At 41.1% G+C, this 22,748-nt stretch overlaps 5 protein-coding genes and 1 long non-coding RNA gene across 8 annotated transcripts; 3 read left to right on the top strand and 3 right to left on the bottom strand.

Moving 5' to 3' along the window:
* Positions 1-570: 570 nt before the first annotated feature.
* On the top strand, positions 571-4,477 carry LOC116915856 (protein transport protein Sec23A). 2 transcript variants are annotated; one of them, XM_032920993.2, is made up of 12 exons: positions 571-728; positions 839-988; positions 1,052-1,182; positions 1,258-1,344; positions 1,403-1,558; positions 1,638-2,627; positions 2,693-2,953; positions 3,023-3,174; positions 3,237-3,411; positions 3,469-3,690; positions 3,927-3,944; positions 4,162-4,477. In XM_032920993.2, exons 2-12 carry the CDS (start codon positions 841-843, stop codon positions 4,249-4,251), a joined length of 2,430 nt encoding a protein of 809 aa, XP_032776884.2. In that variant the 5' UTR covers positions 571-728; positions 839-840; the 3' UTR covers positions 4,252-4,477. The 2 variants fall into 2 exon arrangements, with proteins under 2 accessions (XP_032776884.2, XP_032776886.2); XM_032920995.2 differs by lacking the exon at positions 3,927-3,944.
* A 2,702-nt stretch (positions 4,478-7,179) lies between these two features.
* Positions 7,180-7,897, top strand: LOC116915861. The gene is made up of 2 exons (XM_032921000.2): positions 7,180-7,327; positions 7,409-7,897. Exons 1-2 carry the CDS (start codon positions 7,313-7,315, stop codon positions 7,673-7,675), a joined length of 282 nt encoding a protein of 93 aa, XP_032776891.1. The 5' UTR covers positions 7,180-7,312; the 3' UTR covers positions 7,676-7,897.
* Positions 7,898-8,470: 573 nt separating this feature from the next.
* On the bottom strand, positions 8,471-10,985 carry LOC116915862. The gene is made up of 3 exons (XR_004390314.2): positions 10,143-10,985; positions 9,154-10,084; positions 8,471-9,069 (listed from the first exon to the last, which is right to left on the bottom strand). It is a non-coding gene; the product is annotated as an uncharacterized LOC116915862 (long non-coding RNA).
* Positions 10,986-11,471: 486 nt separating this feature from the next.
* On the top strand, positions 11,472-13,899 carry LOC116915859 (E3 ubiquitin-protein ligase rnf168). Its single transcript, XM_032920998.2, has 8 exons — positions 11,472-11,838; positions 11,905-12,091; positions 12,163-12,320; positions 12,386-12,599; positions 12,665-12,739; positions 12,800-12,937; positions 13,133-13,204; positions 13,270-13,899. The coding sequence occupies exons 1-8, from the start codon at positions 11,617-11,619 to the stop codon at positions 13,584-13,586; spliced, it is 1,383 nt and encodes a 460-aa protein (XP_032776889.2). The 5' UTR covers positions 11,472-11,616; the 3' UTR covers positions 13,587-13,899.
* Positions 13,900-13,954: 55 nt separating this feature from the next.
* On the bottom strand, positions 13,955-17,170 carry LOC116915857 (sodium-independent sulfate anion transporter). Of its 2 annotated transcripts, XM_032920996.2 has the most exons (12): positions 16,909-17,170; positions 16,543-16,844; positions 16,272-16,467; positions 15,930-16,150; positions 15,676-15,853; positions 15,429-15,614; positions 15,201-15,362; positions 14,985-15,125; positions 14,752-14,900; positions 14,515-14,679; positions 14,317-14,451; positions 13,955-14,223 (listed from the first exon to the last, which is right to left on the bottom strand). In XM_032920996.2, the coding sequence occupies exons 1-12, from the start codon at positions 17,006-17,008 to the stop codon at positions 14,182-14,184; spliced, it is 1,977 nt and encodes a 658-aa protein (XP_032776887.2). In that variant the 5' UTR covers positions 17,009-17,170; the 3' UTR covers positions 13,955-14,181. The 2 variants fall into 2 exon arrangements, 1 of the variants encoding a protein (XP_032776887.2); XR_004390313.2 differs by lacking the exon at positions 13,955-14,223 and having other exon boundaries at positions 14,957-15,125.
* A 936-nt stretch (positions 17,171-18,106) lies between these two features.
* On the bottom strand, positions 18,107-21,413 carry LOC116915858 (sodium-independent sulfate anion transporter). The gene is made up of 11 exons (XM_032920997.2): positions 20,927-21,413; positions 20,666-20,861; positions 20,386-20,606; positions 20,140-20,317; positions 19,905-20,081; positions 19,680-19,841; positions 19,464-19,604; positions 19,246-19,391; positions 19,007-19,186; positions 18,817-18,948; positions 18,107-18,748 (listed from the first exon to the last, which is right to left on the bottom strand). Exons 1-11 carry the CDS (start codon positions 21,209-21,211, stop codon positions 18,695-18,697), a joined length of 1,872 nt encoding a protein of 623 aa, XP_032776888.2. The 5' UTR covers positions 21,212-21,413; the 3' UTR covers positions 18,107-18,694.
* Positions 21,414-22,748: the final 1,335 nt, after the last annotated feature.

The raw sequence follows: 22,748 nt of genomic DNA, 5'->3' as shown, positions 1-22,748 counted from the left end.
GCTACTTCCGCCCCAATGATTCCTCCTTTTCCCCAATAATTCATCGGATAGTTTGCAGGTGACCTACAAGACCACAGTAGAACCTTAAACTCCTTTTTTCTTTTTCTAAAGTAGCCTATTTCCATCTCACAGGAAGAGCAAAGTCTACTAAAGCTTTTTTTCAAAAACATTGTTATTCTGAAAACTTGATATGATCCTTACAATGTTCGAAGAGAGTTCTGCTTGTGAGTGACAAGACCGCTGAGATTAACAAATTTAAAATACTGTTTTCAACAGTGATATTTTACATTCTCCGTCTAATGAGCAATGAACTTTGACAGTCATTTGAGGTATAACGCTATACGAAGGCGATGAACAGATTAAGCAAGATGACACGTCACAACGTGCGTTGTGACGTGGGACTGTGGAAACAAATAAGGAACTCAAGAAACCGAGAGCCTCAGGACGTGATATACTATTATACTGATATTCGTCATTTGATAACGCCTTAACGGTTTATTATTTGCTAAAAATCGTTTTTGTGCGACTTGGCAACATGCAGAGATACGTGGAAGTTTTCGAGCCGGCTGACGTCCGAGTCGTCCTCTGACTACGTCTGACGAACGTCTGATATTATAGTTTTTCGTGTTAAATTTTCAAGTTTAGTATTTATTATAATAATTAAGACAGAAATTTCTTCACCTAGAAGAGGCCAAGTCTGACTACATTTTTGTAATTAAGTATTTCAAGTAAGTCTCTTATTCTACATACTTATTATTGTCTCTACCCTTTCTGCCAAACATAGCAGTTGGTGAAAGGTTTTTGTATTATATAATAACCTAGTTTTTGTGTTTTCTAGTCATGGCGACGTTTCAAGAATACATCCAACAGAACGAAGACCGGGACGGTGTACGTTTTTCATGGAATGTATGGCCATCAAGCAGATTGGAAGCCACAAGGCTTGTTGTTAACCTTGCCTGCTTGTATACTCCACTCAAGGAAAAACCAGGTAGTGATCCTGAATTAATATCATATCAAATTGAGAAATAAAGCTTATGTGTGTTTCAAACAGATTTGCCTGCAATTACGTACGACCCAGTTATGTGCACCCGTGGAAACTGTAAAGCCATTCTAAATCCATTGTGTCAAGTTGATTACAGAGGAAAACTGTGGCTTTGTAATTTTTGCTTTCAAAGAAATCCAGTAAGCCACTATATATGCCTTTTTTCTTGTAATTGTCTTTTAATTACATTTCACATTTTTTTCATGATCATCAAGTTTCCACCCCAATACGCTGGAATTTCAGAACTAAACACTCCAGCTGAGTTGCATCCGCAATTCTCAACAATTGAGTACACTCTAACGGTAAATAAAGCAAACATTTATGAAGTGGCCAAATAACATAGTTCTTTTGTTCTTAAAGAGATCACAAACTTTACCACCCATCTTCCTTCTGGTGGTTGATACCTGTGTGGATGAGGATGAGCTTATGACCTTGAAAGAATCCTTGCAAATGTCTTTATCTCTGTTGCCACCAAATGCATTGATTGGACTAATTACATTCGGCAAAATGGTTCAGGTTCGTGATATTCACATTCCCAAATATTCCTCATTCAACAGATGGTGACATTAAAATTTTTGTCCCCGCTTATCTTTAGGTCCATGAACTTGGTTGCGATGGAATTGCGAAATCCTACGTTTTCCGTGGCACCAAAGATTTTTCAGCTAAACAAGTACAGGACATGCTGGGTCTTGGCAAAGTTGGTGGCGCAGGAGGTGGTGGCAACATTCCCCCCGGACAAATGGGTCAACCTGGAATGCCCGGTATGCCTGGCCAACCTGGACCCGGTATGCCTCCCGGATCAGTCGGTCCCATGGGTGGACCAATGGGTGCCCGAGGACCTGGCGGCCAGTCAGTTCTTCCACCCAGCCGTTTCCTGCAGCCAGTGCACAAATGCGACATGTATTTAACGGATCTTTTGGGAGAGCTGCAGCGTGACCCTTGGCCTGTTCCACAAGGGAAACGTCCTCTGCGTTCAACTGGTTCCGCGCTATCCATTGCTGTTGGTCTGCTAGAATGCACATTCCCAAATACCGGCGCCCGTGTCATGCTCTTCGCTGGAGGTGCGTGTTCTCAGGGGCCAGGAATGGTTCTCAATGATGATTTGAAGCAACCAATTCGTTCACATCACGATATCGACAAAGATAACGCGAAATTCATGAAAAAAGCCATGAAGCACTACGAGGCGTTGGCCAGTCGTGCCTGTACCAACGGGCACGCTATTGACATCTACGCTTGTGCACTCGATCAAACTGGATTGCTTGAGATGAAGTCTTGCTGTAACACTACCGGTGGCCATTTGGTGATGGGTGATTCGTTTGGCTCATCGCTTTTCAAGCAGACGTTCCAGCGTGTTTTTGCCAAGGACGCCCGTAATGAGTACAAGATGGCCTTCAACGCTCTGATGGAAGTGAAAACGTCACGCGAACTCAAAGTTTGCGGCACAATTGGTCCTTGTATCTCGATGAACGTTAAAGGCCCGAACGTATCGGAAACCGAACTTGGCATTGGCGGCACTTCGCAATGGAAGTTTTGCGCTCTAGGGACAAATACAACGCCGGCCGTGTTCTTTGAAGTCGTCAATCAGGTATGTTTCATCTTATTGGAGGCGTCTGACCTAGAACTGCTAAACTTATTTGTGTGGTGTTGCAGCACGGGGCACCTATTCCTCAAGGAGGCCGAGGGCACATTCAATTCATCACACAGTATCAGCACTCGAGCGGCCAAAAGCGTGTTCGAGTAACAACGATCGCTCGTAACTGGGCCGATGCCGTTACGAATTTACCAAACATTACGGCCGGTTTCGACCAGGAAGCGGCCGCCGTCCTTATGGCTCGCCTTGCCGCTTTCCGCGCTGATTCTGACGAAGGACCTGATGTCCTTCGTTGGCTCGACCGCATGCTTATTCGCTTGGTATGAAATCTCCTTTCTTCTTTCCTTATTTAATAGTTCTCTAAAATCTTCTTTGGTATTTCGTTACAGTGTCAGAAATTTGGTGGATATTCTAAAGACGATCCGAACAGCTTTAATATTGCAGAGAACTTCTCCCTTTATCCACAATTCATGTTCCATCTTCGGAGATCACAGTTTCTCCAGGTTTTCAACAATAGCCCGGATGAAACCACATTTTACAGGTAACTTCTTGTAGCAGTCTTGTGCTATTCAGCTCTTTCCTAAAGCATGATTATTTTTGCAGGCATATGCTCAATCGTGAAGATTTGACGCAGGCCCTCATCATGGTTCAGCCCATTCTGTACAGCTACAGTTTCCACGGTCCACCCGAACCGGTACTGTTGGACTCGTCGTCTATCCAGCCCGACCGCATCTTGCTGATGGATACATTTTTCCAGATTGTCATCTATCATGGAGAGGTATTTTACGATCTGCACAATAGCTAAATTTTCAGCCTAACATTCTTGTTTTGGTAGACAATCGCCCAATGGCGAGCGGCAGGCTATCAAAACTTGCCGGAATACGAAAACTTTAAGCAGTTGCTGCAAGCGCCAGTCGATGACGCCCAAGATATTTTGACATCACGGTTCCCGATGCCGCGTTACATTGACACGGAGCACGGAGGTTCACAAGCACGTTTCCTCCTCTCCAAAGTCAATCCATCGCAGACACACAACAACATGTTCACATACGGCGGGGTAAGTTGATTTGACTTGGGGATTTTTCATTTGCCTTGCTGGGTAGATTGCATGGCCGGTCGTGCGCAAGTATTGCATCCAATCCGTGTAATAATATTTTTAAGTTCTTGGCTGAGCATGTAATCGGCTACTTTAGATATTTAATGTCTTATGGTTTGATTAATTCGTCCCGTTTGCCTTTTGTTCCTGATGCCCTTCATTGCTCCGTCAAAAAAAAACAACGCACGGTTCCGCAGTCGGCGCCCACTCATTCGGTTTGTTTCCCAGTCATAACTTTTTTTTTTTTTTTTTCATTTTGTTCATTTTTCCCCAGTCTTGCATTCTTCTTTGTTTTATCATTTTGGGTGTGGTCTTGAGGTCTTTCCGTTCCGTTCTGTGCCATTTGCATCTAGACTCTTTTGCTTTTATCTATGACTCGGATGTTTTGGCAACATATTAACTTTATCTTTTTCAAATGTGGCATTATTTTAGGATGGAGGAGCTCCAGTATTGACAGATGACGTCAGCTTGCAAGTCTTCATGGAACATTTGAAGAAATTGGCCGTCTCATCGACAGCATAGAAAATGAAACTAGAACGAAAAGAAACTGAAATACCCATTATAGAATAAAACAAAAATGAATAGATTGTATAATGAGAAAGAAGTTTATGCGTTATCGACGAGGAGTTCTGTCTCCTCATTGTTTCGGTTAAAAACATTTTTTTGTCCGTTTGTAATTGCCGCTGCTCAGCTTGTATCGGTCCACCTGTTTTGGGCTTTACCGTAAATATATTTGCTGTTTTTCCGATGTGCGAAGAAAATTGAAAACGTTTTCTTCTTTTGGCTCGCTTCATACAGGGATGCTAGTTCTTGAATTTGTTTCGCCCAATGTTTTTATTTTTATTGATTTGTTATTGTTTTGATGTTGGCTGAAGTCTAAGGCAAAACAGACCTGCTGCGCGAAAGAGCGTGACTATCGGCATTCTTTATGTTGGCATCCCAACGCTGGCAGTCCTTTTTTTTTTTAAATCGTGAATGGGGAAAACCTGTTGAGTCACGTCTTGCTTTTTAAATGATTCTCATATGTAGCTGAGTTCGTGCTAAAGCTTATGGCTAATGTTGAGCCAAATATTTTTTTCGCGAAGACGAGAACGTTTGGCACCGATCCAAAAGTTTTAGCTCACAGCACATCACGTAGTTTAACATTCATATCAGCTATTAACTAGCTAACTACCAGCAGTTACGTAAGCAACATAGATACTTAATTGTGGCAAACGTTTCCACTACGAGTCCGTAGATCTCAAGATGTCGAGCCTCTCGTGCTTAGCCTTCTCTAATTGTAATGTTGATTTAACCGTTCACTGGTCCCGTAAGAGACAGAAGGTAATATCAGCGATTACAATGGTGATTGAAATTTTCAAAAGAATAGAATTTAAACAGAAGATAAATGATTCTATTCCGGACGACGCGTTTCAAAGTAAGTTGAAATACATCGTTCACGTAGATGCAGAAAACTTACCTTATGCACTTCTAACTGCAGCCAATCCACATTATACGTACGTACCGTCTACGTTGTTTTGATGAAGATGATAATCCTTATCCCACCTTAATTCTAGTTTGCACGAAACATAATTGTAACGTATTAATTCTTAACCGTCCACTATTCACGTGTACTGAAAAGCGAATGCCCTTTGTTACGTGCATTGTGCGAGGTAATCGTTCCACTTAAAAAATTGCTCGATAAACAAAATGTGCGATAACAGTGTGTTCTAATTGTACCCCACGATTGATAATCAAATGGTTTAATCACTAAATTTGTATCCATTGATCGGATAGACCTGTTTTTCTACAATCCAAGGGATTTAATTCCAAGAGCTTTACAAGAAATCTATTTTACTAAGCCTGTGGACCAAACAAAACAAATGCTCCATTAAAATGTTTCAAATCCGAAAGTATATAATCTAATGTTAAAGATCGATTCCACTACATAATTTCAGTGCATTCTCGAAGAATCAAATAATCATTCTAAATTTTCTTGCAATTCACCGGTTCATTCCGGTTTTGGCGAACAATTAGCCTTCACGAAAACAAATGTGTTTTTCTAATTGTTGACGTATTAGAGAAGGGCTTCAAGTACTTTGCTTGTGTTAAATACCAACGTTCATACGATACCAGCATCAGCCTTGTCACGTCTAGAATCCCGCTTCACGAGAGCCTTGAGTCGTGCTAGTTTTTTTTTTGACGGATTGTTCTTGAAGCGATGTATGTTCGAGCCTTGTACTCCCACATCCGCATTCGTGTCAAAACGTGTGTATCGTGCAAAAATCGTGATTCGCCCTCCTCCCTCTCCAAATCGTGCAATATCTTTTAATGTTTTCCTCACTCGTTTTGCGTTAAAAAACGTCACAATTTGTCCAACGGAAAACACAATATTCTGCTTAAAACATATCGTCTAAAAATTGTAGTAGATTCTGACACTTTGATGACACCCGGAATTGATGTGGGTGGATCGCCATCAGATTTCCGCCTGACAAGAATCTAAAAAGCTGGACCCAATTCTCATTTTCGAATGCAACGTATATAGAGCCTTCATTCAAAACAAGGTAACATGTATTAATCCCACTGTTCTTTTTGCATCTAGTCTAGTATGGTTGACAATGATGTAATAGCGTGTCCGTCAGGCAACACGAAGCTCGAGGCTTTTCTACTCGATTGGCGAATTTCGGAGCGTGACGTGCGACATGGAAACAGCAGCTGCAAAAACATTTTTCGATGACAATTCAAGGAATCTATCGACTTATATATAGCTCACAAACTTGCCATTAGTCGAGCCAGGCTTGTATATAGATTAGACCTGTATAGAACTGTGTAATTCACTCAGCACGTGATGCTCCAGCTCCTGCTCCGTAATATAAAGATCTGCAAGGTCATTTCGTTTTATTATTATTTTTTTAAGTTGTAAATAAAATAGTATAGCGAAGCACTTTGAGCAATAATAATCTTTCATGCGAAGCTCCAGAGATATTCAATTAAACTGCCGGCAGCAGCGGCATGACAATGGGGATTTAATGGAGCACGATTGCAATGTCGCCAAGTCCTGATATGACCGGTGACGTCACTAAGCCCTGCGGATTGTATCCATCTGCTCGTGCTGCGTCGCTTCTTCAAGGTCCCCATTGTATGTGTCGCTATATCACGATGCGTGAGTCTGAATTATGACAAGCAAAAGAAAGAGAACAATAATATAACTGAAGCTCGGCACTAATAGATGAGGGGAATCACCTTTAACAATAGCACAATAAAACTTATTGTTTAGTGAGACAAAAGTCAAGATGACTGACAAGCAGTGGTTAAACTTGACCGCCGGAATTCGGTAAACATAGGGCTAATGTTGAGGGTTAGACATATGTAGAGGACATAACAAAGACATGAGAGATCAAAGGTTTTTCTCTCATCCGGACACACTACTGTCAATTCGGGATTAACATTATTTCTGGCTGGATCATATCACGCGATCTCCATTCAGTGAGCTAGTATATAAGGACGATAAAAAGTTGGTTGTTAACATCAGTTTCTAAACCAGCGAATCTGTTGGAAATCTTTCTATTTAAGACGTCAGGAGCTGTAAAGAAACACTCAAATAATGGCCAACTATTTGGTAGGTTTTTAATTTTATGCATTCAATGATTCATTTTGAAAAATGTTCTGATTATCTATTATTACGTAATACATGATTCAGTTGTTGACTGTTGTGTTGGTTGGATTGGTTGCTGCCTCATTGGGTTCTCCCGTTGCTTCCGATCACGTTACCAATAATCAAGATCAGCTTCCTGTTGACATGGACGGCAGTGAATTCTTTCATTCGCCATACCATCGCACCGGCTTTGGTTACGGCTATCCGTTGAACATTCCTTTCCGTACTGGTTATGCTGATGTACCCGGCGTACTTCCCGGCTTCCTGAACGGCGTCATTCCTCATCAACATCCATTCTTTTACCGCAAGTGAGTCAACCGTTGACTGGAGAGCTAAAAAAAGCAAGTACGAGCATCGTGAAAACCTGAATTCATCATCCACACCCTTTTTTTTATTGCAATATGAACTTCCTCTTCCCACCCACTTGTTTCGAAACGGCATGCCCTCACCATTCTTCACTTCCGCCCCTTTGTAATCCTTGTATACGCTTCGTTAATAATCAACTACGATATCGAATACAATTTTTGGCATTAACATTTTTCTTTTTGTATAGCTGTGAACGAACGTATCGGAGCGCTATCACGAAGGGCTTATTCACGTTGATTCATTGTTTTTTTGTCGATCACGGATATGAAAATGATGTCATGCATCCAATTCTTCTTCTTCAAATTTTTCAATCAACGTTTTTTTATTTGCAAGATCTTGACTTAAACTTCCTTTGTTGTGGCTTGCGAGATTGCAGTCGAGTTCGTCGCCTTGCCAAACGTTTGTTTGGGATTTCCCAAACGGCACAAACAAAGAATTTTCTATGCGCATGTGTTAAGCTTCAACGCCGACAGGTAAGAACAGTAAGAGATCTACCACAAGATTAGTTCGACCTTCAAATGACGGAGTTCTTTAACGTAATTAAGTCCAACTAAATTGTATGAGAACCGTTCAGTAAGTTATTTTCTGGTGGTCTTACCAGCAACCAGGTCGTGCTCATTTGGCAAAACTGCACAAGAATTGCACGGTCGTGACCAGTTTATTCATGTCGGATGCTTCGAAACGGATCTCGTGAGATGTGATGCTGTTTGCTGCACGCACGTTAACATAATCGTCATGAGCCCTTTTTTTTTTTTGTGTTTAACCTTCAATTCGGTTCTTCTATTTAGACATTTTCGGCTTGACGAATGAATTGGAGGTCACGAAATTCAATCAACGTGAACTGATCGATCTGGAGTAGGAATATGTCAAGAAGATCAAAGAATTTCTTTGTTGTTGTCTCATAGGAAATTCCCAAAACAAATTTGCATTTCCACCTACACCAGTCAACATGACGATGTAGGGGAAATTTTTCGGGATCGTGAAAAAATTTATTTTTCAGTTTCATCATTTTTTTAAAGTCATTTTCTCTCTGTCTCAGTTGTTTATCGATGTTGAAATGTTCCACTACGCCTTCCTATTCCTTATGTTTCTAGTATGGCCGGTTGCGGTTGCTTCTTTTTTTTTCTTCTAGCCGGCACACACAAAGTCGTGAAAAAAAGTGGGAAGGAAGAAACGTGATAATAGAAACTGGAAGGAAAACAAAACAAAACACATGGTGTATAAAAGGTGAAAGTATGGACATGGAACAACCAGTTGGTGCCGTCCTCTTGTCCAAGTCAGTTGTCACTGTGAAGTTTCGCGAAAAAATGAATTCCGTTCAGGTAAAATTTGTTGAAACCCTTCGTCAAGAATAAGGATGAAAAAAAAAAAAAAGAGAAATGATTTGAATTTTACGATGAATAGTAAGTAAAGTGTGACCTTACCTTTTTTGTCCTTTCTTTTTCCGTTTCCGGGTTGATGCAGATCATGCTAGTGGCCATGGCCGTTTTATCGGTGCACATTGTCAACGCAAATCGGGATCGTCGGGCTCCCCAATTCTACCCGTACAATCCTTACAGCATAGCTAACGATATTCACAATCAAATCGCGGGATTGACTTATCAAATCAACAACCGAGTCGTCGCGGCTGCTAATGCTGCCGTCGCCAATACATTTGCAGCTGCCACTCAAGGCTTGAATGGCGTAACCGGGACGCGTTACCCGACTAATGGTAACACTATTATTCGACCGTTCTACATACCCGGTGGGCAAGGTATCTACATCGTCTCTTCAGGAGGAAACGGATTCAGTTCAGGAGGCAGCGCCGTCGCCGTCAGTTCGGGTGGCAATCGCTTCACTTCGGGAGGAAATGCAGTTGCAGCAATCGGCTCTTCCGGAATTCGCCCATCTTCAACAAGCCTGCGTCCGTCTGCGTTCCGTCCTACCACAATTCCCGTGCGTCAGCAGACATCATTCCGTCCAACATCAGGTTCGGTACGTCCAGTATCCGTTGCAGTGGGTTCACCGAATCGATTCGCTGCTGCCGGAGCAGGACCCCTACCTGGTGGCGGTGTTTCGGCTAGTGCTGGAGCCATTAGCATTTCCGGATAAAAATAGTACGGCCAATCATCGTCATTGTGGTGATCTTATTTTGGGGGGGTGTGTGTTTTTTTTTTTTCAAATTGCATTACTCGAACATTTTTAAAAATATTTAATACATTCCACATTTTAATTTGGTTGTTGTCGTCGATTCTTTTGGGCGTCTATGTTCGGCAGTTCGGTAGTCTATCAATCAGATTGTTTTAATATGCATAAAGGTTCTCTTTTTTTTCAAGGCCAGTGACGTACAGGTAGACTTCTCTGGAGTTTGACTCTCTAAAAACCCATCCAATATTATTGTGTTTTGTTTTCTAGAACTCATTTATATACGTACCGGATGCTGAACAGGACAAATGGGGGAGGAAAAAGGTTTTTCTTCCTGTTGTGAAGATTCTGATATCCGAGTTTATATCAATCACAAGGTCAGATCGAAAATACTAATGACGCATTCCTTGAAGACGTCACGTTTACAGTAAACCTACTGCTCTGCAATTCCAAAACCTGTTTAATTAATCGTATTCCATCTCTTATGACACGCCTTGAATTTCTAATTTCTGAAATTGGGGAGAGATCAATAGACCTCAGTCTAATGTTGAAGATAACATAACTGTGATCAGAGTCGGGCGGAGCGCGCTCTGAGCTTGAGCGAAAAAAGAGCGCGCTCGCGATTTTCACTGAGCGTTGAGCGCGAGCCGCTCAATTAAAAATAACGTGAGCTTGAGCTTGAGCGAAGACCTGCTGAGCGACTCGCTCGAACGCGAACGCCATCTATCAGTCAGCAATAAAAACATTTGGTCCAAACTTAGTGCGCTATCAATTTTTTTTGTGTGAAAAAATACGCAATTGTACAGACGACATCCAAAATCGTCTTTTCAGCAATGCGGGACTCATTTTTGTTCCAAAACGTTCAAATTTATCGGACAGTAATTTTGACAAACTTGTGTTTTTGAAACAAAATGTTTTCGTGTTTTCGAAACTGGCAACTTTGCCCATCAAAAACTAGCTAATAGCTAGCAAGTTGAACTCTTTTAACTTTTTTAAGTGTAGGAATTAGGAAATTGTAGTACCTATAACCTACTGTGATCGCTTTTAAGAGGAGTAAGAGGAGAAAATACAAGTTTTTGACAGAGATTTTTTTGTGTGAAGAGCAAGAGCGGAAAACGAGCGCGAGTGCGCCCGTTTTTTTTTCGAGCTAGAGCGAAAATCCGCTCACTTTGAGGCAATGAGCGGAAAGCTCAGAGCGCGCTCGTGTTTCAGTGAGCGATGCCCGACTCTGACTGTGATATCGTTCATTTTTTTCAGCTAGACTTGTGTAAGAATAACCGTGTTGGTCATACTGGACAAGCCCTTGATACTAGACAGGATTTTTGAACGACAAGGAATAAGATAAATTATTATATCAGATCTTTAGATAAAGCAGGCAATATAATGTTTCAAGGGTCAGTTTCTGGTTGTTTAAAAGTCGGGGGAGAAAAATATGCTAATAATGTTCTAAAAGCCTCGCCAGTTTAGGACTTGATTTGTGACCTTCACAACACGAAAGCTTGAAAAAAAGGAAACCCTTCCTTTACTTGTCTAGTCCTCGTTTGCATACAACATTTAGTATTGAGATTCAGTGGAGTGTAGGTAAGATTCTCGGACCTTGCGGCGTAAGGCAGGGTAACCTTTGGGCGACGAGTGACGGGCCAAAGCAGAGAAAAAGAAGAGGCTTCAGACTGTTCACTCAACAGCTATTTTGAAATTTGGTCCCCCCCCCCCCCCACCCAACTTTACGGGACTTTATTTTTGTGAGTAAACATTAAGAAGAAATGGCGCCTTCTCGCCGCTCGACTGTAACCAAGGTTCGGGCTACATCAAGGCGCAGTAAAGTTAGCGAAACGAATAAGGATCAGTCGCAAAATGTCTCTTCGTCGTCAGAAGAAAAGCCTTTTTTGCTTCTTGAAGATGTCACATGCAAAATCTGTTTAAATTTGATGGTGAAACCGGTCAGTTTGCCATGTCGACATGATTTGTGTTATTCTTGCTATTCGGTACGTTATTTTGTCTAAATTTTCACGTTTTTGCAAGAGTACATTGTAATTTCATTTCCTGTTTAGAGCTGTGTTGAAAAGTCTAACCTGTCATGTCCAATGTGCCGAAAACGGATAAGTGTATGGTGCCGTCAAGCTACAAAAACTAACACCGTCATTAATGAAGTTCTGTGGCAACAAATCCAAGCCCAATTCCCTGAACTTGTTGCTTCACAAAATGGTGATGGCAAAGATGAAAAAGACGTTGAGGATTGTAAGTGTTAACCAGTGAGTAAAAATATTCGAAACATTAATTTTGGTAAATGTTTTCTATTTTGCACAAAGTTTTCCCTACCGTCCCAATGCACCAATTTGCAGAACCTGGTGAGCTTTTGAAAGAGTTTGAAATTGAACAGGAGAGGAGAAGACGAGAAGAAGAAGAGCGAAGGAAAGAGGAAGAAAAAGCCTCAGCTGATCTTATAGCAGAGCTTGCAAAAGAGCAGGTAAATCAGTAACAAAATCTATTTTAGTTTTTTTATAATACTGTAAATTCCATTAACTTCTTCAGGCAGAGCTTGCTAGGGCAGAAGCGGAATTAGAGAGAATCCGACAAGCAGATGAGGCCTTAGCACTTGAACTTGCTGAAAAAGAGGACAACATCCGCAAGTTACGTGGTTCGAGAATTGTGCAAACACCCATATCCTCAAGAAAGAGACCAAGGAAAATGAGTTCTGACTCGAAAACAACTCCAGCAGCCAAAAAAATCAACAAGTTTTTCCCTAGTTTGTGGCTTGTTCTTTGTTTTTCATGAAACCTAAAGAAGTAACATATTTTTTATTTATTTCAGGTCGCTCGAATGAAAATGACGAGCCTTCACGATCCCCGTCTGCCTTCGCACCTGTGACTGAACATTTCCAGAAGAGTAAGATTAAGACAAATTAACGATTACTTTGGTTGTTAAAATACTGGCTATTGTTATCAGGAGATATTTCGATGAGTGAACCGCGCAGCTCATCTTGCACGAGCTTAGAGAGCATAGATCAAGAAGTAAGCAAGAGGCTACATTTCCGCCCGATAAATGCTGCGCCACTGACTCCACCCAAAAATTCACCTGGCAATAGTTCGTTATTTTATAATCTTGTGTATCTGTAGCCACGCTTCACACTGGCGCTTCTTATGCCTTTATTTCTCAATGTCGTCACGTCAAAAGTCCTCAGTGGACACAGCTTATCTTGATCGAGTGCACGACGACATAAGAAGTGTCAGTGTGGACGTAGCTTTAATCTCACATAAAAACATACCTTATTATTCTCAGGCGAAATTGTCAAGCCACAGGTGGTTAGTGCAGCCAAGAACTTGAACCAACTTTATGGGCTCGATGAAGAAAGTAAAACTACAACCTGTTAAATTTTTATTTCATTCGTTTACCTTTTGATCGTTTCCCAAGTCTAGATTTGACCGAAGATCTTAAACAGAATAACAATTCTGAAGAACCAATCAAAGGTGCTGGGATTTTGGCCGAAGAACTCCGGGAAATGGAACGTGAATGGCTTCGGAAAAAAATAGAACAAGAAGAAGCGGACAAAGAGCTAGCACGAAAGCTGCAAGAAGAATTGGACCAAGAAGCGAAGTCCACCCGCTCGTTAGTCAATCGCAGTAAAGGCAGCAAAGATGAGTATCAACTGCGCACGAAAATTGTTAAAAATCAGCCAACGATTGAGGCTTCTTTCCAACGACCATCTATTCGCAAGTCGAATCCACCTCCTTGATGGCCAAATGATTTTTTTTTCTCAAATTGAGCACGAAGTTCTTCTGCATCAAGTAACGTACAAAGATAAAATCAATGAAAAATTCTGGTTCAACATTGTGATTTCAATACATAGACACTTGTCTATTTGTTTTGTTTTTTTCATGTTCTTAAACTTGGACATGCATTGAAACTTGAATTGTTTAACTTTTTTTCTTAGTGTCCTGTTTCTATGTAAATCGCACACTCTTGCGTGCATTTAAAGGAAAAATTGAATGTAGATGGTGAATACAGTTTGATGAAAAGCCTCTAAGGGCTGATACTTACAGCGAAAAGAGTAGAACTTTGCATGACTTTTACGAATCATTGAAAAGCAAATGCACAATTGACTTCCCTTAAAGAGAATGGAGATGTATTGGAGGCCAGGTTATATCACATTCTTTCCACCACAGTCTTTCTCACATTTTTCTAAAGTTACAACATTTGAGTACTATTCCCATGATTTAAGTGCTTGATTTTTTTTTGTTTTCTTAATCAGTAGGTTGATGTACTTGAGGTTCTTGTGGAAAGTTATGCCAAGATACCTGTCCGTGCACAGAAGAACCGATTTGATTCTTCTAGACGTTGTCAGCAATTTGTCCACAGTCTTCTTCGTCCATCTACAGATGTAAAAGCAGATGCTATGTATCATATTCATGCGGGCATTGAAATGTAACAATAACTGAATAGTTAAAACTTCAAGTTACACATACATTGGGTATTAAGAAGTCAATGTCAGCTGAATGCAAGGCGGATGAAATCGATTTCGTCACTTTAGGAGATGCGTTCGTGAAATGGAGAACCATTAGGCCTCTCTTGTGGTAATCGGAAGCCACAGATTTGAGCATCTATTTAAGAGGAATGTTAATGCTTTTGTCCATGAAATGCAAGTTTAAGGAAATAATGCTCACTTTGAGTGCCGTGTAGTCGATCTCGGTTACGTGTGACAGATCGACCATCACACACGTTTCTCCATCGGTGGCTTCGTTCAGAACTTGGCGGAACTTTTCCACTCCCGGAAAATACAAATTAGTATCAGCCTTAACAATGACTTTTTCTGCAGTCTTCTTGTTTCCCTGTGAGGTTATCCGTATTTGTAAGTAAACAAAAATAAAAGAGTACATTACAGGACAGGCAAATTGACTTACTGGTATTCGTATCAATTCCGGATGAGGACGACTTCCGGCCATGTAAGCCAACAAGAACAAATGAACTGCGGCTCCGATCAAAATGCCGTACTCCATGTTGACAAAGAGACAACAAAAGAACGTGACACCGAATGGAACTAATTCCAATCCTACAAAAAACGAATGTTATTAGATACAAGAGGTTAATGAGCATATCATTGTCAACCGGATGAAAACCGTCCGGATAAATATACGTCTGCTTTTCCACATGGGCTTCAGCTCTTCCAGTTCTACCATAAAGATGACGGACGTGATGATGACAGAAGCAAGAATCGCTTTCGGGATGTAGGCCAGTGAGGGCATCATAAAGCCCAAAGCCAACAGAACCAGAATGCCTAAAACAAATGAAAAAACCCAAAATTTGTTAGTTTTTTTTGTGTTTCTTTTCTTGGTAGACAGACGCTAAACACCTCCATAAATGTTGGATAGTGGCGTTTTAACTCCACTTGCGGATTGAACAGAGCTCCGCCCAAAAGAGGAGGTGATGGGCATAGCACCGAAAAAAGAGCCCAGGATATTTCCAAAACCGAGAGCAATCATTTCCTGTGTCGAGTCGGTTTGTTTACCACAAGCTTAATTGAAAAACAGGTGTAAACATTGTAGATGTCACATCATTTTTTTTTAGTAATCAGAATTACCGAAAGCCTTGGCAATGGCAACTTGTTCTAAAATGGCAATGAGTGGGATGAGACCAATTGCAGCTCCAAGTTCCGAACATATCTCAGGAAACGTTAAGAAAATCGTGCTATTGCCATCTTCCCCGTCTGTCTTGTTGATCGAGAACGGTGGCATTTCAAACGAAGGTAGGCCAGCCTTGATGTTACCTGTTGATTGAACAACGTCATGAATATTATCCGAGAAATAAAAGAGTCCATTCTCTATTACCTGTGAGAGTGAACGGAGTTAGGCCATTTGTCTCCAACAGGTAGGCAGCAACGCAACCACCTATGACGGCAATTGCATTCCTGCTAGTTGAAATGAACCAAAGAGCGCCATCAACAAATCGATTACGGAGACAAACCACTTTCTTCAAGGATCCAAGATTTTTCAATGAATTCAGTTTCTATTAGGAATATTATAGTAAAAGAGACAATAAGCATCGTGTCTAGACTTGCTGGAAAAATGGATGGTAAACAAACCCGTAACAAAAGTAGGACGACGATTGATGAACAACCTAATCCGGCGTCCCATGGATTGATCTTAGAAAGATTTGTAAAGAATCCGGTCCAGATTTCGACGAATGAAGACCCGCTAAATTTCAATCCGAAAAGGCCTTTCACCTGCGTTGAGGCGACAGTCAATGCGGCCGCCGAACAAAAGCCAGAGATCACTGGAGCTGATATAAACTCGACCAGAAATCCTATCAAAAACCCAAGAGAACTGATTATTTCCTTTTGTCTTTTCCCATTTTCTGTTTTATTTCAATGTCGAAGGCACGTCTCCCCCATTTAAAAGGAGACTTCCTGAATGAAGCAACTTACCTAGATTAAGCAAGCCGGCACAAAGTTCAATTATTCCGGCCAAAAATGACAAAAGAGCTGCGTAAGCAGCCCCGCCTTCGTTGGCATACGAGAATGTCATAAGGGCCATGACGGCCGTTGGTCCTATCGACGATTCTTTTACAGAGCCAAACACCGTGTATGCAAACATGCCCATAAAAGAGGAATAGAGGCCATACTATCACGTCAAAAAAGGTCAGTTCGTGATTAGATATAGCTCGTGTTTCAGTCATACTCGTAATCAAACACCAACCTCCAGAGGAAGTCCAGCAACGCCAGCATATGCGATCGATTGCGGGATTATCGTCAAACCAACAGTTATGCCAGCAATAAGGTCGAAAACGGCGTAGCTCCAATTGTAACTTGGCAGCCATTGCACGATGGGTAAACGGCGACGAAGTAATTGCATAGTGCACGCCCCTTTAATTTTTGCCCATCGTTTCTTTTTCGTCGATCCGTTATCGACTTTTGATCGATTCCCACTTTTTGGCAGGAAAAAATGCTCGATTGATGGATCGGCAAATGACGTTCCGTCCGGTGCTATATTATCTACATCTTAAAGGGTGAATATTCATCGAAAATTAGTACGAGATTGACGTTAAATAAAACTGAATTCTACCTTTTGAATGTCTTCCTTTCATCAAAGGTTCTCCACACCTTTCTTGGGGTTTCTCATCACGATAATCGATAGACTTTGTTGAACCAGTTGTATTCGGCATTTTGCGTCATTGACCAATGTTCTGATTTAGTTAGTATAATGTGCTGACTGCAATCAGTAAAAATGACGGGAAATGACGGGCTTATTTGATACGTGAGCACTCTTTCGCCAGAGAATACGAACCAGACGGTTGGGCTTGTCGAACTGGACAGACTGTGATGGTGAAACTCTCCTTTTATCATCCCCCTTTTCTCTTTCGAAAAGACTGCCACCTATGGCCGATAAGTAATTGTGTGATTTAAAAAAAAAACTGGAGTCAAAACAGGATCTGGACAGCTCGAACGCAATAACACGTCAATAGCGATAAAGCGCTGTTTTTATTTCACGTGAGGGATTTAATTCAAAGATAAGCGGCACACGCTTTAAACGAAAAACAAGTAAAAATCTGTTTTTCTTCACAAACATTTAGCCTGATGACGTATATACTCTGGGGGGCGCGTTTATATCTAAAAAGATCCCATCCAAAACATAAATTCTTTTAGGACACGGTATTCTCTGGCAGTCACGTAAGCCAAAAGTTATACCCTGGAGCTTGAATGCATAATTAGCACGAGCAATAAGTTGATTCGTACTTTCCTGATTTCAAGAACGCTTTAGAAATAGATAGAGGACAAGTGGCCATTGGCTTGCCAACAAACATACGCCAGAACACGTGTTTATGAGCGCTGTTAACACAGACTATAGGGGAAAACGATGACCTTTCATTTACCCTTGTAAAAGAACTGTATACACCTTGTACCTGTTAAAAACAATACAATTCTCTCTCTTAACGGTCAACAGAGAAAGCGGATCCAAATAAAGAACAAGGCCGAGGTTATTTGGCATTTTGAACACGAACAAAAATGATGACTGCCTTTGTCTTAAAGTAAGAAAGTCTGATAATTTTTTTTTTTACCTGTTTAAACCCAGCAAACAAGAAGTATAGAGTTACGGACTGAGGTGTATATCCACCTTTCACTTCAACCGTGTAATCCGCTTTGATAGCCATGACCGTTGTTTGTTCAGTCGAAAATGTTTTTCAATTCGTGTAAATAACAAAAGAAAACTGCATTTTACATCCGTGTCACACCTGTCGCATCAAATATTCTTAAAGCCTACACATTTTTTAATTGTCTTTTATTAAATGGATCGTTGTTGGCATTTTCCCGTCTTTTGACCTAAAACTGTTGGTTCATGTCCATAGAAGTTTACTAAGCTTTCTCCCCTTTTCTTTCAGTTTGGCTTTATATCGACCTAATAAGCGAAAACAGCTGTACACATATGCATTGACATACAAAATTTCGAAATCGTTGAGAAATTAGGAAATGATGAAGAATACGTATAGATTACTTTCACGTGAGGTCTGGCCTTCTACAAATGCAAACAAAACAAACCGAAAAACAACAGATAAGAATTCCACAGAGACTTGCGTAATTCATCGTTGCAAGCCCAAACCGTTTAACAGCATCAACTATAAACCGAAATAACAAGAGGAAAAGAAAAGATAAATGAAGTCCAAAATCGAGCACATTTGTCTCTGCAGGGATTGTTATTTTCTTTTGCTAAGGATCTTTGATGTCCTCATCAGACTTTTCCCGGGCCTCAGGAATCAATTTGTTTCTCCTTTACACGAAGGAATTATTTGTTTAGCAGAGCAGCAAGCGCCATCAATGATGTAAATCAAACTTGTTGGCTAAACTCGAACGCTCTAGGATGTGATTTCCTGCATGTGGATATCATCCGTGGCATCATCCTTTTCCACCTTATAATAAAAAAATTTGCAATTGTTACACATCGTAATCTTCTTAGCGCAAAACATTATAGCCTCACCTTGGGTAGAAATGCTATGTCAGCAGAAGGTAGCGTCCAAACAATGGATTTGGCAACCTTGGGAGTGGCATTGACGAAATGTAGGACCGTTTGTCCTTTTTTGTGGCATTCGGCTGCTACGGACTTGAGCATCTGAACAAGCGAATGACCAATCAAAATAGTCCACGTTACGTTGATTTTTCGTTGGTACCTTTAGGGCGCTGTAGTCGATTTCTGTTAAACTGGAGAGATCTACCATCAGGCAAGGACTGCGCCCTTCAGCATCGACTTCAGTGGCTTCATTGAGGGCCTGCCGGAATTTTTCCACTCCCGGGAAATACAAATTGCAATCGGCTTTGACTATGACTCTTTCCTCGGTCACTTCGTTTCCCTTCATAACACAGCCGTGAATGACTATCGTGAAAAATAAATGATTGCCAGTTAGCTTACGGGTAGTCTTATCAACTCGGGATGCGGTCGATTGCCCATGTAAGCTAACAAGAGCAAATGAACTCCAGCTCCGATCAGAATGCCGTATTCCATGTTGACAAAGAGACAGCAAAGAAACGTGACTCCGAAAGGCAATAGCTCAACCCCTTTAATCATTAAAAACAAAAGTTAATTTGCAGAACTCGTAACATGCTGTGTAAACACCCCGCCATTCTCACGTCTACTCTTCCACATCGGTTTCAGTTCTTCCAATTCCACCATAAAGATGACGGACGTGATGATGACAGATGCGAGAATCGCTTTCGGGATGTATGCCAACGATGGCATTAAAAACCCCAAAGCCAATAAAGCCAGGACGCCTGTAATACAGAAGATAAACGTTGTTGAAGATAATCAATATCTCCCGTTGCGCTACAACAGCATTTAATAGAGACCTCCATAAATATTGGTTAGGGGTGTCTTGGCTCCGCTTGCGGCTTGTACTGAGCTCCGTCCAAATGAAGCGGTGACGGGCATGGCACCGAAGAGAGAGCCGAGGATCGTTCCAACACCCAGCGCTATCATTTCTTGTGTGGCGTCTGTTCTCTTGCCACTGGCTGTGACCATGAATCACTCACGCTTATACATTTTGACACGTAATATACACATTTGTCATATACCGAAAGCTTTGGCGATGGCAACTTGTTCTAAAATGGCGATGAGCGGAATGAGACCAATGGCAGCTCCAAGTTCCAAACAAATATCGGAAAATCCCAAAACAACTGTCGTGTTACCGACGGTGCGATTAACCGTGAAAGCAGGTAAACCAAAGGGGGGAAGTCCCGATTGGATATCACCTGTTCATCAAATAAAATTCGAAATCATTGATGAATGTATAAGAATAAGATTTCAGACCTGTCAGAGTGAATGGTTTGGAACCGTTTTGTTCCAAAAGGTAGGCAGCTAAACAGCCAGCAATGACTGCGATTGCGTTGCGGCTCGTTGCGATGAACCACAAACTGCTGTCGATCGCCCGATAGCGGAGAAAAGCAACTTTCTTCAACGGGCCAAGATTCTTTAATGAAGTTAATTTCTGCCAAATAAAAAAAAAACTTATTTTTTTCAGATCAATGTATGAAAACTGTGATTTTCACTAATTACTCGCATCAAGAGAAGAATAACTATCATGGAACAGCCTAGAGCAGAATCCCATGGACTGCATTTCGTTATGTTGGTGAAAAATCCTTTCCAAGTTTCGACGAATGAAGATCCTTTGAATTTCAAGCCAAACAGACCTTTGACTTGCGTCGATGAAACAGTTAGAGCGGCGGCCGAACAAAATCCAGAAATAACTGGTGCCGAAATGAATTCGACCATGAATCCTATATTTTTCATACAACTTTTTAATGATGAAATATTAAAAGGTTACTCTATAACCAACCTAGATTCAACAGCCCTGCGATAAGTTCGAGCCAACCTCCTAGAAAAGCCAATAGAACTGCATAGGCAGGTCCTCCTTGGCTGGCGTATGAAAACGTCATCAAAGACATGACGGCCGTTGGACCGACAGAACATTGTTTGACAGTTCCCAGGATCACATAGACGAATAAACCCATAAAAGCCGAATACAGCCCGTACTACACGAAAAAGTCTGAATTTATTGAAGAAATAATTTTCACAAATAAAACAGCAATGACTCCACCTGTAAGGGCAATCCAGCGACAGCCGCGTAAGCGATTCCTTGTGGGATAGTGGTAAGGCCTACGGTAATTCCTGCAATGAAATCATAGACGGCAAAGTCCCAATTGTAGTTGGGCAACCACTTGAGAATAGGAAATCGTCTTCGTAGTAGGTCGACGGTGCAAGCTCCTTTGACTTTCGATTCGGCCTTTCGCTTCCATCCGTAATAGGATCCTTCCAGATTTATTTGGGTTCCTTTGGCTGGTAGAGTGGAGCCATTGGTCACGTTCTGAATAGATCTTTTCATTTTTCTTCGTCGATGATCGTATCTACAGAAAATTGTTCATCGGCAGAAAGGATTTGTGCAACCACTTGGGCGAATTCGTTTTCAAGAAGACCCCAGGTGCTGCGTGCAGATGTTACGGGGAATGGAGTTGTAAGAGCGTTAACGCTTTTTTGTGAAGTCAGTTGAAGAAAGACTATACCTGCCGAATGGTTTGGCCACATTGGCCGGTCCCTTTATTTATATGGTTTTCTTTCAAGTAGAGGATGTGTTTTAGTTGGGGAGTCGACCTGACTTCGCACAATGCAGACTACTTAAACATGTCTACACGTCAACTCTTGATTACTAATCGATGCATTGGCATTCGTCCGTCTACACGGATTTCTTAATATTCCGATGCCACATCAAGTCATCCGGTACGAATCTATTATTGGAAACGAGGTGTGGTTAATTTAGACGTCCAGATATTCCCCCATCGTTTGTTTTGGCTTTCTAAAATCGGATATTTTATTATCGATCTCAAATCTCACAACTTTCACGCTTTGTGGAGAATATAATATGATGCTGGTCATTTAAAATGCACCACTTTTTGTATAGTTAAGCAAATTAAATGTTCACATTTTTCATTCGGGGCAGTGTAAATTAGCTAGCCACAAGGCCAGTATAGATTCACATTCTTTAAACCAGTCGTCGGCATTACTGGTTTCTCTGGGTTGTTTTAATTTCATCAGCTGCCTGTTTCTAGATATTCTTTGAGATGTCCTTTAGTTTGACGATAGCCAAGTCGAATACGTGTAAGCAATAATACAATCAACCAACACGAATGGTGACGTTAGGCCATCAGCCAGAAAAAAAACATTAATTCAAGAAGGGGTTTGATTGCAAGCGCCGTGTAATGTATTAGTATAAGTTTTACTTCAATCAACATGTTAATAAACTATACTCGTCTCTTTTTATTTATTTTATTTTTTAGTAAACATCGACATAACCAGACATGGAATCAACTCGTAGTATGAGGAAATGTAAACAATCCACGTTTAAATGAAAACCTTTTGAAATTCATGACGAGGTGGCAGTCACAAGACCTGTCTGACTGCCTTCTAATGTACGATTGATATTCAAAAATCAACGACCAGACGGTGAGATGTGACAAAAATTAGATTAGTTCTGAATGGATTATCCCATCATTTGAAACGTCCATAATTCCCTATGCGGAAGCATTTTCAGTTTGAGCGCGCCAACCGCTTTCGTATTGATAAAACTCGAACAACAAAATGCACGTATCTCACATAACCAATGCGTCTGTCCAAGCTTATATAAGAGTCTTGACGTCATGAAGCACAATGCATACTGAATTATATCCGTGTAAAAAATGACAACAGGAAGTCATGGGATTTATCCTAGGCGTTTGTCTATTCACCAAACTGACAGTGCGTGAGACCGTTACTAACCGTAACCACTTACTATTGGATGTTTCTTGACTGACACAAGGACTAGGAGAGAAATCCAGACGAAACCTGGTTTCGTGAGTATAATGACTTGCGATCACGCGTCACAATTT

The sequence above is a fragment of the Daphnia magna genome, linkage group LG2 (assembly GCF_020631705.1).
Source record: "Daphnia magna isolate NIES linkage group LG2, ASM2063170v1.1, whole genome shotgun sequence".
Taxonomy (NCBI): Eukaryota; Metazoa; Arthropoda; class Branchiopoda; order Diplostraca; family Daphniidae; genus Daphnia; species Daphnia magna.
Note: the sequence above shows the minus strand (reverse complement) of the source record. Positions and strands in the feature narration are given on the sequence as shown.